This window comes from Papilio machaon, chromosome 6 (assembly GCF_912999745.1).
Source record: "Papilio machaon chromosome 6, ilPapMach1.1, whole genome shotgun sequence".
Classification (NCBI taxonomy): Eukaryota; Metazoa; Arthropoda; class Insecta; order Lepidoptera; family Papilionidae; genus Papilio; species Papilio machaon.
The window spans coordinates 4033147-4049257 of NC_059991.1; the positions used below are offsets into that span (position 1 = coordinate 4033147).

The 16111-nt window shown below is 34.0% G+C and overlaps 1 protein-coding gene across 6 annotated transcripts in view; it reads right to left on the bottom strand.

Moving 5' to 3' along the window:
* Positions 1-1692: 1692 nt before the first annotated feature.
* The window catches only part of LOC106714961, a 167364-nt gene continuing 152945 nt past the window's right edge, over positions 1693-16111 (bottom strand). For 3 of the 6 annotated variants that reach the window (XM_045678215.1, XM_014508105.2, XM_014508106.2), the window contains 9 exons: positions 12536-12654; positions 8448-8615; positions 5963-6028; positions 5111-5239; positions 4492-4569; positions 3142-3284; positions 2629-2859; positions 2381-2557; positions 1694-2256 (listed from right to left, as the gene is read on the bottom strand). In XM_045678215.1, the coding sequence (XP_045534171.1) occupies positions 2414-2557; positions 2629-2859; positions 3142-3284; positions 4492-4569; positions 5111-5239; positions 5963-6028; positions 8448-8615; positions 12536-12654 (1078 nt within the window). In that variant the 3' untranslated portion in view covers positions 1694-2256; positions 2381-2413. Of the gene's footprint in view, positions 2257-2380; positions 2558-2628; positions 2860-3141; positions 3285-4491; positions 4570-5110; positions 5240-5962; positions 6029-6442; positions 6728-7750; positions 7850-8447; positions 8616-12535; positions 12655-16111 lie in introns of those variants that run through there. The other 3 variants (XM_014508111.2, XM_014508109.2, XM_014508110.2) reach the window with 3 other exon arrangements.

Here is a 16111-nt window from a genome sequence, read left to right on the forward strand (position 1 = left end):
TACATGTCATTATAATACGAGTATAGCCACATTGAATGCTAGTGCGTAATCTAAGGTAAGTCTAGGACATAGACATTATAAGCAGTGCCGATGATCTCTTACTTTATGGCACCATCCCACTATACATCAAATTGTTTAAACTTTCGTGAGACATTAAATAAAATAATTAAGGTCGGCTTAATTCACATGTGATCGTCCGGTGACGGCACCGACTAGACACTCGCCCTAAAGATGGACCCCTGACGGGTCCAAAACAAGTCGGTGCCGTCACCGGACGATCACACATGAGTTAAGCCGTTCTTAATTAATTTACCACTATACATTGTCAAATATTTTATATTTAAATTCTTTCCTAACTATATCATATTGATAAATCAAATTTTTCATGTTTAAAATAAACGGATCTACATAACTTGCTACATAATAAAATAAAAATGAAAAAATTAATTTGCATTGAGTCATATGTTGTGCTTTTTTGAAAATATATTCAAGATAATAAAATTATATATTTCATAAATAATTTTAATCGTTACTTAGGTATATATAAGTTGTATTTTCAAGTAACTTTTACGTTCTAGTCTATCTATTCTAAACAATTATTAACTTCTAACAGTAGGTTTCCATTGTTGAAAGACCAGTACAAAATCGTGTCTTTATTTATTTATGAGTGGAATTTCATATGTTTTGGTGTGAGAGCTTCAGCAGTGAAAATCCACGGTAAACATGTTTTCTTTTTTTTGTTACTTACAAGCAAAGTGACTTATATTTCCGTCTATGTGTATAATATACTGATTTCATAATATTAATATATATGTTATATAACTTTAAAACTTCAAGGGGACGGTTTAAGCTTTTTAAATTAAAGGTAAATAAAAAAAATGATACTATATAGATTATGGATATGTCGTGAGGATATAAAAATAATTCATAACAATTATATTACTTATTTACAAAAAAAAATACAAGTATATTTTTTATAGTTTTGTTATAAGAAGCCTAATAATATAATCAAAATAATATGTATTAATTGTATGGATTAAATTAGTTACTGCACTATTTTCAACTATACGATAATTTCGCAACAAAACAAATTAATTAAAATCAAACTCATTAAATCGGCAATGGATTTATAAATAAATACAAACGTATACATTTTAATTACGTTAGCAAATTATTATTAATTGGAATGTATATTATACGCAATCTACAATACAGTGCTCTAAACATTTATTTATCGTTTTTTACAACTATTATTACAATACTATTCTTTACTTTAGTCATTTGATATCATTCAAGTCCTTTCAAAGATCTAGGAAATATAATAGATTTAAAACATAAAATTTTAGTCTCGTATTTGAAGTGTGGACGTTATGTTTTTTTTTATATTTCTTTTGTATTTTTTGTAGTCTTCGATCTATTAAATATTGAAACTTAGTAAATATACTATACTTATATTTATTAAATAAAATATATATTAACCGACGACGAGTCAAGTTAAAAAGGTATTAATGCTTTGTTTGTGGTGAAAAAGTATATATTTTTTTGTATATTTGTAAGATTTTAGACATCTAAATGATAGGCCTATAGAGAAAAATTCAGATATAATTTTAGCTGAAACTTATTACTTATGTCCCTCATGAAATTGGCGTATTTAAAATTATGTCACGATATAATTTCCTCATATTAACGCAATGTATAAAATTGTGTGACGAAAAAAGAATCTAAAAGTATAAATATATGTACTGTGGGTATGGATAAATAATTAGTTGATAAGTATGATAGACAATAATTGTGTATTTTAAAGTCTAAAACCGAATTAAATTAGAATGTATCGGTTTGGGTGGATCCAAATTTAGTTCCTTGGAAAACACCATACGTAAGTTATTATAAGTGATTGTGAACAGTTTACTATAGAAAGAGTTGTTTTACGAAAAGCAATGGTCGATCACGTGACATGAGCGGGCGACGGTCATTGTAGTCGTAGTCTTCTGGGGCGACTCCTGCGCAGGGCAACATTCTCAAAGGCCTTGTAGAAGACGAGGCACCGCATCTGCGGCATTGACTTCGTCTGACGTCTAATGGCCTTTGCCACCACCACATGCCTTCCAATTCGTCGTATACCTTATTAGACCTGCAATTGTCGTAGGTGTCCCTCGACCAAGACGAAGATTCGCTGTCACAAGGAGTTACTGGTGCGCTACGGGTTGGCTTAGGTTCGTAATTCGAGTTGATTTGTTCTGTGAATGATCCGCGTCGCTGAAATTGGAAAGTTGATTTTTATTATATGTTTTATGTAATCGTAGCCTTATTAATATCCGGCGGTGTCTAGCAACTGCTATAGGTTAATATTTAATTTAACTTTCTTCAATGTTTTACTTACTTTGGTAAAGTTAAAATGAGGCAACTTAAAGCGTCACACTTCCTGTAGGAACTTGATAGGACATACGCCCTGGCGGTTGTCGCCGGATCTGATCATAACCATGCCGTCCACTTCATCTCCCACTTGAATTACGATCTGATCGCGCAGCAACATCAATCCATTATCACCATCGGACACCTGAAATTAATAACATTTTGTGTGAAATTGATATATGTATTTAAAAGCATCTAAACTTTTATGGTCCTTACTTGAAGATTATGAGTGACTTGCAAGGGCCTCTCTCCAGCTTGAAGCTTAGTGCAGTATTTAGATGGGAAGTATCCAATCTTTCCCAAGCACTTGCCCTTCCACCAGTCAGGGTCCGACGTGTCAATGACTGTCACTTTGTAACCCGCCTTTAGATCCAGTTCGTCGGCGTGTCGCGACTTGAAGTTATATAGTATAACGTACAAGTTCGTTGGTAAGAGTCGCTGATGCTTCTGTAAGTACATTAATGTAATATTAATCAATTTTATTGCTACGTTCAATTCGTCTACGCGGTAATATTTTGGTCAGATTTATCTTTAAATGACAGACTCAAAGGTTGGTTTCGAGTCTATCATTACTGTTTGTAGTAATCATTTAGAGATGAATAAGCTTTAATGTCTAATTGCCATTGTCCTAATCGTTCAATGGCCACTAAGCGTATCCGTTGTTTGTTCAACAACGGATACGACAAAAGCCACAAATGGACTGTTTAAATTTTTACGTAAAATATTTACACTAGGTTGCTTGACTGGCGAGGGGCAGGGGCTGGTACTGTTCGAGGAGAGGCTCTTGTCGGGTTCGTCGGGCAGATCGACGCTGCTCATACGGCCGCCGCGCGCGCTCAGCAGCCGCCGGCTGTGCACCGGAGATGACGGTGCTGTGGGCATCCAACAACTGGCTTTCGCTCTTAATGCGTTATTGATGTATATAAAACAATGTGTGCTGTTTGTCTTGAAGGCCTTACACTGAATTTATTTCATTTTATTTTAGAAGTTAACTGCTTGACGTGTGCATTCAATACCTATTGTGTTTCTGAATACTGAAGTATTTTTCCCGAGCTATTTCATGGCTCGAAGAATAACTTAAACACTTTAGAGAATGTTAAATGGTAATTAGAAGCAGTTTAAACTGATATTGTTTTCCATGTATTTTTATAAATGATCATTTTGTATGGCAAAAGTTTATTTGCAGAAAAAGCGTGGTCAAGTTTTCATAGAATGGCTTTAGACAAGTATGACATTACTCGTAGTTGTTTTAGTAGTGATTCCAATTTATCTTAGCTAAGTTTTACTTAGTATCGTTTTCTAATATTGTTTTCGAATTATATGAACGGTTGAAAATATGGTCTTTATTTCTATAGTATACCTCTGTATGAAATCCATGATAAACCATCCGCAGTGTTAACATACGGAAGTTACTAATTATCTAATCAGTTATTTTGGCATTCAGTGTTAAACTTATATCGTTTTGCTATTCCATTTAAGAAATATATTTCTTTGTAAATACTGCGCATGTTCATAGTTCCAAATTATAGCAAAGAATATATAACATAGCATATTTGGTAACCTGTTTACAAGTTATGCTTAATAGAACACATGCAACATGCCCATAACTTAAACAGATTACAACTTATCTCTTAATAATAACGGCGACCAAACAATGTATAGTAATAATAAAGCGATAAGGCAACAAATAGAGCAGCCTTCGCATATCGTGTGTTTAATCTAGTTACTGCCCAATAACTATAGTCGTAGGTTTCATCAAAGTTAACTTCTTAGAGTCCGCCGCAATGTAGTTTTGAAACTATTACAAACATTGTTTAGTCTGACCTGTAACAATATAAAAGGTGCGCATTTGAGCAAAAAAAAAAATTAACTCCCTTTAGGACCGTTATAGTCGTAGTAGTTAACTTTTAAAGTTGTTATAACATTTTACTCGTATCAGGAGTTAGTTGTTTTATCTTGATGTTGAATAGTGTCATGTTTTTTTTTTATATTCATGATATGTTTATATTAATATCTATTGAAACGCACCTTTTACATTATAACACGAATTAAGAAAGAAAGAAAGAAAATAAAACGTACATGATTGCGAATAGTTATAAATGGTGCGATAATTTATTCTATTTGAACCGTATCTGTAAAGATTCGCTCTTCCGTTACCTAGAAAATAATAAAATTAAAAAAATAAATAACATGCAAAAATCAAAATCAATTATAACAAATATGTGATAGATAAACAAACGAACAACCAATAACAACGATAGGTTTAGGTGCGCCAAGGAAGATACCACACATACTGAAGACGAGGAGATTGTGAAACACTTAGTTTTATCACATTTCGAAGACGAAATAAGCACCACTTGAAATGTTTGAATACAATAGCTATACACAAAGAAGCTAAGCTTTAGGTAGTAGAGGTGAGAGGAACACGTGGTCACAACATCGCATTGTTGACAACAATTTATTATCGAATTCAAACGACCTTTAAAAATTCAATCATTGACAAATATACTCGTATATCAAAACAAAACTAATATTAGTTAGTGCTAAGTAAATTAATCGCGATGTAATAAAAATGGCTTATTTTTAGTTTCTAAATTAGCCGCCATTTTGCGTAAGTGGCGCAATTTTACACGACACTAGCGCCATGTTTTGATTGAAAGGTCGTGTGAACTCTTTGATGAAATGTTACTGATCGTACAGAGCACTCGGCTGCCCTGCGCGGGCTGGTCTCGCGCCGGCCGCCGCCTGAGCTCGCCGCATTCTGGTGAATCCAGTGACAGACTCTTCATCCTAAGGTTCAACTTTTGACGTCTCGGTGAGTGAGGAGCTACAACATTTATGATGCATCAGCATTACGAAACTTACCAACCATCAAACTATTCGACACTCAATTTCCAAGAGTGTAATGAAAATGATATCTGCGATGATAATATTTCTGATTTTAATACATGTCATGTAATTTTCGAAATGACAACATAAAATTTAAATTAATTTATTCTTAGTATACAACTTGAAAGTGTAATGTTTATTAATTAAATTTACCTTTAAAATAACGTGACGAATGTCTAAAATATATGAATGTTTGAAAATAATGTAAAATGACGTCACGAATATTAATAATTTAATAAATTATTAACACTAAAATTAAAACTGTAAAACATAGAAGATTCATCAAGAAATTATAAATATATTCGTGTCGTCAATTCAATTAAATATAAATAAAATTAGAACATCAAAAAGTGTGCATAAGCTTTGCAAACCAAAATGCTCTCAACAAATTACAGTAATAAGTTCTGCAAATATCAGAAAAAGGTTTTAATAAAAACCAACAAACTCTACGCAAATATTCTACAAGATTCAACAATGAAACTGTTACTACTGAGTACTGACGTCACGCTGGTACGTGATCGGGCAAGGTGGCGTGATCGGGGAATGTGATTGTGAATGATGTATTTGTACAAAATGATCGCATATGCAACAATTATTACGATTAAATTAGGTAAAACAGGCTACGGGGAAATCGATAAAGTTGCCGATATCTTTTTTGTACCGGGTAAGGGACTGGTGCGGTCCGTCTGCCTCAACATTTGGGCACTCTTCGAATTCCTCATCGAACCTGTGTGGACAAAGTAAACGGGCACAGATCGATCATTATTTCAATACTTTTAACTTTAATCGTACATTTATGTTCAAAACAAAACCTATTGTCTCACAAGATTTCGGTTAAATATTAACTAAAACATATTTTTTTCAGTGACTCATTAGTTTCTTCGTTAACTGAGGGCGTTATGAATGTTTTTGAATTATACTGTTATTGGGGTCCGAATAGAAAGACGGGCTGTTAGTACCAGGAGTTAATAAATGCAAGAGATGTACATTGCAAATAAGTAATCGCCAAAGACAAACGCATGCGATCCACAGCACGCCTCACCAAGCCATGCAACCACTTACCAAACGCCCAAAGGAAACAGGCGCATAAAATAATAATGCATTGTGCATACGGCGGGGGATTTAGAAAAAAATCTATTTAGTTCTGATTTTTATTGTAACAGTAACAATTTACATATCACAGAACGCGGGGCGTTTCGGGGTATTTATTATTGAAATAACTAAGAAGCGGCAGTTGCCTCTGAGTCAGTGCTCTGTCACGGTGACCGGACTATGTCAGTGCTCTCGTTTTTCTGGGGTAGCTACTAAAATCATTTTTTCTTGCGAACGCTGGCCGTCGGCTTGAGAATTGAAGGCGGCGGATCGCCGTTCTCTTTTACGAAACAAAGGGGCTGCCCGAAAGGTCGCGTAGTTGTCTCCTCGGATTCTGCAAAGATAGCCCCCAAAAAAAGAAATAAATAATTAAAAAATAATTACACCAAAATGAAAATGATAAAACAAACACATAAATAAAATAACAAGAAGTTGTGGAGAGGGATCGATAATGCACAATGTCTCGCCGCGACTGATCATGAAAGCCCAGAGGCAGGATAGGGTCAAGCATCTATAGTGCGGTTTCCTAAATGTCGAGCTATATCTATATTCGCTCCTATAAACTAACACGTCTATCGCGTACAGAGAAAGAAATAAAAGTAAATAAAACAGAACACACAACGAAAAAGTATCACTGGAGCCATCAAGACAGGGACAAACAAAGCTGAGTTGGCAGTTGTGAGACAGAGAGCGATGCGCTACAGTCGTGGGCGCGTACTTTCCGGCAGAGAAACGGATCGGTGCTGCGGCGAGCCGCGACGAGACCTCGAGCCCCACATGGACAAACTCTTGACGCCGGCGAAGAGCCGCCGCCGCACGCCGCCGTCGGGCCGCGGCGCCGGCGCCCCTACGACAAGCACCGCTCAGTACCGCCCCGCGTGCCCCGCCCCGCTCGCCCCGCGCCCGCGACCCCGACTCAAGTGCGTGCAAAACTCGACACTACTGGAAACTCGTGAGGTGAGAAGCTGCCGGCCGCGCGGGTCGCAGCGAGCCCGCGCCGCACCTGAGGTGGAGGTGGCGGGCTGTGGTGCCACGGCCAGGCCGGCGGCGGGCCGCGCCGGTGAGCGCGCGCCGCCCGGCTCCGCAGGTGCAGACACGCGCACGACCGGCCCGCCAGAACCCACCGCCCCAGCTGCCCCGCCCGGCTTCGCTATTTCGTTGGCGCGCTTCAGAACTTGGTAGGTCTGATCCACTTCCTCCTCTGAGCATCGAGCGAAATGTTAGTCGAGTCGCGACGGGTGGGCGAACGTGTATATTAGTGGGTGGGGAGCTGTTCGCCGGATGCGAATTCTAATGTTAGTTCCACGGTTGCTGGACTAATGTGCAGGGTATCACGCCTCACAGACTGATACTATACCCTCGTCGTAGTAGCTATCGAAATCGTCATCGAACTCGACCGATCCCTTGAAACAAATCTTGGTTAGTCTGTGTCCGGGCAGCCGGCCGTCCTCCGCCCCTGAATAACGTCAATATAACTTCCGACGTGTAACTTTAATGTTCGTGTCGTTGCTCGTTTGTGTTACGTACTTTAAGTGGTGAGCGTTGTATCACTAAGCGGTGTGTATTCGTTCATTATGTATCTGATCATTTAAGTAAGATACAAATGATAATGACCATTAAACACATTTTTTTTAGATTATTGTTATGTACTTTACGTGTAATTTAAAACCATGTTATATACCTGAACCGCTCGACACATAATATGAAGGTATTGAGACAAGAATTTAGTGTTTTGTGAAGTATAAAAGGACATTTTAACATGTGTATTACTATGTGCTGAAAATTTGGAAAAAAACATTATATACATCCCTATTACCTACATCCCACACATATACATAACAGTTCACAATTTAAATCCCGATAAATATATGTTACCTTAATGTTCTTGGTCTTGAATAATCGCTACATAGAACTGAATTCGTAAAACTGTATAAATTAACATTTACATTTCATAGAATTTAAAAATATTATCCCAGTTGATTAAAATACATGTAATAAATACTGAAAGCGTAGTAACGAGTACAAATGTAGATCCTTAATGTACGGACACTTACTTTCTTCATCGAATGCTGTATCTTGTACTCTATGCGACTCTATCTCTGAGGTGCTCTTCTGCCTGCGCAGGAGTCTGGACTTTGTCTGGCACTTGCCGACCTGAGGCATGCAGTCAGTGTGCACGTTCATCTTGCATATGCGGCAACGTAGACCTTGACGAGTATGGCCTGGAACAACAAAGTTTATGTTTTGAGATTATTGTATGTTAACGAAGTTCGACAACTTGTTGATGGTGCCTATGAGAAGCGATAAATACGCTATTTTAACGAAATTATGTGGCCAGTTTCTCGTTTACCACATTTTAATACAAATAAATGCTGTCTCCATTTTTGTGCTTCATTTATTCATTTTTTAGTTCCCCTTTTATTTTATTTTTATTTATAGTACACACTTTTAACCTTCCAAAATGTTGGATGTTTTATCTTGAAATATAAATCATATACACTAAAACTAAGTAAATTAATAATACTACACTTAAAATAGAAAGTCACAACATTCAGTACTAATATAAACAACATTTTTATCACTAATGTACAATATTAAATTTCATCCGACGTTAAACACGCACAGCTTTTTATAAAGGCGAGTTGCTTTTGTCTACTCGTACTGCAGTTAATTTTCAGCCGCAGTGTAACCTTAATGCGCAAAACAGAACAACAACTGAATTGTATTAATTTATGAAAATCGAAAATCTAACAATCAATACATTTTTTTATGGAAAGTTTCACGCAAAATGAACATAAACTAGCCCCTAAAATATGACTTTTTCTTATATGAATTGATAATAAAAATCTATCTAACACAAATTCACTTATTTTTTTGTTTGAGTTATCTTCGTTTTGTTCGTCTATTTTTCTTTAGTTCTAGTTTATCTAGAACGCGGTCTGAAATTTCTTGGAACTCAGATTTATAGGAGATAGAAAAATAATATAAAGTCAATCTTATTTACTTAAATTGGAATTGAAAACAAAATAAAGACTAAAGTTAATTTACGACGGAGCCTCGAGGACGAGATCTAATTATCCAATTTTTTTCTCTTACTTAGAATTTCATTCCGTTTTGTTAAATTTTCATTCCATGAATTTAACCTTGTGATTATGAAGTGTATTAAATGAAATATTAAAATTCAATGAAATTTTTCAACATAATTTCCAACTAAAAGTCAACAGACTGAAGCTTTAATCTGTCTGCGTCTAACATTTGAAGCATCTATCGGTTCTTATAAATACCTCTTACAGAAAAGATGTTATTAGTCTGGCGAAGTGCTCTCATATTAAAATTCATTCCATTCATACTTGTGATGCACATTTCACTACAATATTATCCTTTGTGAGATACAATAATAACGCTCTAACGCTTTCGTAGCATAATTAGTTTTGTGTTTGCTACAACATTTGTTTATATCAAAATTGTCTATGTTTATTTTCAATTAGCTAAAATATAATATGTTTAGACTATATGTATAAATTGAATATGTAGTTTGGTTTTTACGGTTATAATAAAGTTAAAAAAAGATAATTGTTTAATTCTGAGTAATTTCTGCCTTTTTGTCATTTTGTATTCGTGATGTTAGAATTACAAATCAATTTAAACGCTAGCCGCTGATAATGATTGTAATTTGAATTTGTGTTGAATTATTTTATATTTCATCTAGGACTTTTAATAATTCGCTTTAATAATTGTTTTTAACGTTTTTTTCGGTTCGTAAATTCGGTTTGTAATTGGGCAACTTCGAAATTAATTTTAAGGTTATGGTACACTAGCTGTCTTAAAAAAAAACTTAATAAATAGCCTACGTGTTCTTCCAGACAATGTTCTATATCTGTGCCAAATTTAATTAAAATCCGTTCAGCCGTTCCGGAGATACCTTCTTACAAACATCCATCCATCCATCCATCTAAACTAAACTTTATTATTGGTTAGATTAAATATTCTTTGAATTACTAAGTCTTTTATAAGGAGGTTATCTGAGACTGAAATTAAATAGTGATAACGTAAGTTAGTAAATTGTATTATTTCTATTTATGAAAATTCCGAGAACATTACATGATTATGTGTGCCACATTGGCAATTAGTCAAGATTATGATCGATGCCCTCCAGTTTTTCTAAGCGACGTGCTACAAAATCGTTAGCGAAGTTGCCACTGGTCGACCTACATTATCAGTGACCCGAGTGTTCAGAAAGTTAGCCCGCTGATGAAATTTACATTTTAAGGCTAACTTTAACCAATGAATTATTTTAAGCCCTTAAATGTTATATTTCAGTGTTCAATTGTTATTCTATGTTCAAATGAAATTTTTATTATTACAAAAATACAATAAAATAATCTTCTACAGTTTTAGTGTTCTGTATGAGTATTTTCGTAAGTAGTACTGTTAGTAATTTTGTTTCCATAAATAGAATTATTTATAAATCATAGAAAAATTCAAAGCTGGCAAACAAATAATTCAAATGTTTTCAATTTTTTTTTACATTTTGATTGCCAATAAGTCTGAACAGAAATATACATATATTTAACAAAAATGGTCCTACAACTAAAAAATGTTAGGGTTGAGAGGTTCAATATTTGCCTCAGATTTTTAGATGATTTACGAATTATTATTACTAAATTCTATCATAAACTTTGAACTAATATCATGTTTTTTTTCTCATTCAAAAAGGGTCGCCTAAATTAAAACATTTTTATTAACTGTGACCTTTTATGAATAGTACCTAATTATGATGTATACAACTGTAAAATACAATTAAAAAAGGACGGCAAAAATCTAGGTTAAAATTTTTGAGTTCGAAAACTTTCGCTCTTCGCAAATTTAGGCGTTGTTAACAAAATCTTTGACGAATCATGTTGATTCTGAACGTTTTATTGCAAGACACTACCAGAATATTCACCGGTTTAAAATGAACTAAGGTTCCAAGAAAATCGTGCCAGGCAGCGATTGTGGCTTCCTTGTTATCTTTTACTGCGGTAAATATATTTACTTCTACGCGTTGAAAAAGAGTCAGTAACGACCCTAACGGTCATGAAAACGACCTAGAATTTGTATTTGGAACAACAAATGACGACGTTACCTTTGATTCAATTAACGTAAATGATTTCGGTGGTCATTAAAGGGCAATTAAGGTATATTTCAAATATATCGTAATTAAATAAAATTTCTACTGTACAGAAAGTTGAAATATATATTTTTTTTTATTTAGAAGAACATGCTTACGTACTAATTATAATAAATATATTTTTACCTTATCGCCGAAATGGAATTTGTTGCTTTATCTGTACTAAAAACATGGATTTTACCAAACATCTACGCGTAGCTAGTAGTCACATGCTACGGGCTACGATACTTGATTTAGCGAGTTTCTTAAAACTAAACGTGACATTTTAGAAATTTCTCTATCTATTTTAAGTGAATAGTGATAAAAGATTGTGTCACATAATAAGTATATTTATTTGCTTATCTTGCTCAGAAATCCTATCAAATAAGCTTAGAGAAAGCTTAATCCGAAGAAGGAAAAAGGTACAACTACTCAATCTTTATTCTTGCCCTTTGATAAGTGTTAATAGCGTTGGCAATCAGACGATAATACCATCCCCCGCAAAATTGACCATAAACTATTTCAAATAAACGTATGCCAAATTCAGAATGTTACGGTTACTCAAGTAATCTCTTGGTGTTGATTTCCCAAACTAAAACTCCCCTAAGTGTTAAGTGTGGCTTTTAATTATGACTCTATAGTGGCAGTAAATCTTGTAAAAAAAAAAAGAAAAATCAATCCTTTAATAGAATATACAGTCGCTGTCATTCGCGGTGTTTCATTTAAAAGCGATAAACCTTTAAACGTTTTGTAAGCCTTGAAACGATAAAGGTCCGTAAATGTTTTTACAATGAGGTATTTTGCAATAAACAACATTCAGGGGTACAGTACAGGATATAAACATATTGTTTCTAATTTGATCAAACAACAACAAATGCGTCCGTATCTTTCACAAAGCGTTGTTAGCTCCTCTCGTGTCATGGATGTCCATCGACGAGGATGATCACGTAGTTTATCTCCTTTTATTATATAAAAAAAACATCAATAACCTACCTCGTAAAACTTGTGAGCAAACGTCGCATGGTGTGATCTTCTTGTATGTATACTCTTGGAAGTTGTGTGCTTCTGACTCGGCGCCGGAACGCATCGCGTCACGGGCAGCTCCATTCCTCCTAAAATTGTTAAACTCCATCAATATTTACATTTCTTAATTGATTAGTACAGAAAAGTTAGATTGTGTGTCGATCATGGTAACTTGATAAATTGCCTTTTAATCTATTGTACTTTCAGACGTTAAAATAAACTCTTATACCGTGGATTTCCATTGTCACTAACAACAAAACATATTGTCTTCCCTTTCCTTCACTTCGATAAAACTGACATAGCAATATGTTTTCCTACGAGAGTTACAACAGTGGAGACCGACGCTTACAATCAAGTGTGTTTATGTTTGTATAAAACGGGAATGCAAGCAGATAAGTCTCGTTTTGTCAGTTTATTGGGTCATTTATCAAGCTGGTATTTTCCACGGTCACAATCAGGATTAACAAATACTAATAATATTCATACGTCACAGATATTGATCGGTGACGTTTCAAGGTCAAAAGTACGGTGTGGGGTGAACGGCGTTCACCGATGCCTGGCACCAGTAATGACCCCGACTTTGATAATGACATGGCTGCTCCTACTATCAAACTATCCAGCTACTTAATGTTAATAAATAAAACCAACATTACCAACTAAATAAACTAGCTCGATATAACATAAAAAGTGCTTGAATACAAAATCAAATCTAAGCTATAATTTACTAATTATTAATTTTATCAAAAACATTAGGGAACTACAAGTGATGTGACGAGCTGGAGTTTTAAATAAAAGGAATAAAAAAGTGTAGAAACAAGGCATTAAACCTACGGGGTTGTATTACCTCATTGCCATAACTGTAGACACCGCGTGGTACATTTGATTTTTTCTTTATTGATGCAAAAAGAGAGAAACAATCGAAATGAACATGATGAATGTGATTCAATACCATTAAAACAAGTGCCAAAGCATTTTTTAACAGTTGTTATTAATTTACCAGCTTTTAAAATATTTTTTAAACCTTAAAGCATGTATTTCCATTCCCGAAACCACCATGTAAAAACATAACGTCTCATTTCAGACTATCAGAGATGACAAATTGATATGTTTTTGTATGAATGTTTTAGCAATGGAAACCCGCTTTAATACTGACATAGACTATGTGTTGTATTTCAATACTGACGTAAATGGTATATATCATAACTATTACATTTAAAAAGTACATAATACAGAAAAGTTATCTTTTGTCAACGTTTGTTTTCAGCAGTGGATATATTTTGTTTAATGTAGAATATAATTTAATTTTAAATACATTTGAATAATTTTAAAAGTGTAAAAAAACAGCATAACAGAATAATTTAAGAATAAAAACTGGTAATTCAAATATGAATAACATTCTCGTACACGGAATATGAAAATAAATAAAGGTTTAGTTTTGTCTATCAACGAGATAAACATTTATATGCTACCTTATAAAATTTTTCTTTTCTATTTTATTATGTTTATGTAAGATAATAATTTGCTTGAATAAAAAAATGTTTTAGTCAGTGAATAAAGGCTTATCTATTTATCTATCTCATTACATTGTTCGCGTACAAATAAATATTTGTATAAAGCGTAGCTATATCATCGACACCTGAATATTTTAACAGAACTTTCCTTGCTAAAGCCTCTAGATAAAGGAGGAAAACACCGAAGTTGATTTGCATGAATCCCTTTAATGAAGTATTCTAAAAGTTTAATTACAAATAGGATCTTACTACATCTAAAACACAACGCTTTTGTGTTAATAATGATAAGAACAATGTAATCCATTAATTAGTATTATGTTTGGTAAGAGCCTTTGGGAAACCATATTAAAGTATAGCGGATTGATGCTTCTAATCTCGTTTGTACTTGAGGATGCCATGTTGACTAGACTAACGTCTAGTTTTTATTTGTTACATCTTCGGTTCCGCTACGAAGTAACCCAGTTGAGAAATGTAACTACAGTATTAGGATTCGATTATTTATAAATTTAAAAAAAAAAAAACAAGTAATCTAATGACATATTTTTTTTATTTTAAAAATATCAACGAATACTGTATTTAGTATATGAAGCGTTCATATCGTGATTGCAAATCATTAGGGGTTATCGAATATTAAAATGAATGTGGTTCAATCAGGGCCAACACGTCCAGCCCTGTTGGAAATGTTTGCCAACACGTTCACTCGTTAATCGCTCGTTCATTTTGCGAAGCAAAATGGTTTCAATCAAATCACATATTTGTCATGATTTATTTAAAAAAAAACTTTTTATTATGAATATTCTATGTGGTTAAAATATTTTTTTATATGTTTACAAAGATATATAAAATCAGTATTTATTTATTTCGATATAAATGTTTTATTCCAAAATTATTTTTACATATTTGTACAATCTAATATATTAAATTCTCGTGTCACAGTTTTCGTTGCCATACTCCTCCGAAACGGCTTGACCGATTCTCATGAAATTTTGTGGGCATATTCAGTAGGTCTGAGAATCGGCCAACATCTATTTTTCATACCCCCCCCCCCCATTTTTTAACTGCGCGCGGAAGGAGTCGCGGGCGACAGCTAGTTATATATAATTTTATAGCAGAAATATATGGATATAAAAATCTATATTATTATGTTTGGATTATGTATTTTTTTCTATCATATAGATAAACATGCGATAAAGTTCATCAAGTGTTGTTAATATTATGCTTTGAGAATGAACGTTAGAAGCGGACGTTATGTTTATTCCCTTTTTCATTGAAAATGTTATGCTCCGTTTGTACAGCTCGCTAAACGTCTGATGGAAATAAACTATTATCAAGAACTTACTGTACCATATCTAATTAAAAAAAAATTGTGTATCATACTGATGTTATAAATGCGAATGTTTGGATGTATGTACGTATAGATGGATGGATGCATTGATGTTTGTTTGAAGATAAGTACTAGAACGGCAGCATAGATCTCGATGAAACTTTGTCCAGACGTAGAACACAGTTTGGAAGAACATAAAGGCTACCTATGGTCCCGGAAATATGTACAGTTCCCGTGTGAAACATTTGATTTACATATTTACTCGGTAAAGGTAAAGGTTCAACACATTTCACACAAAATTGGGCACTAATATAGAAAATAATCTGGAGTAAAACATGAGATACTTTCCAGCATTTATTTTAATCCTGCGCAGACGAAGTCGAGGGCAAAAGCTAGTTATGTAAAGAACCATTGCCTGTTTTAGTTGGAACAATTTTATAAAATTGTCATCTATTTATTTTTGTTGTTTTGATATATAATAATTTTATTAAAAAGACATCGTGAAAAATACAGAATATCGCAGCAAGTTCATAACAATTTCCAGTCAGTATGTAACCGCCGCTATATATAAACATCCGCATCCGTAGCAATCAGAATAACGGATACGCCAGTCTATATAAGGATATAATTACAAACAAAGAATGATAAATAAATAAGATAGATTTTAGAATTTGAAAATAAAAAAAAATATTTTTATATTTTACTCGTAAA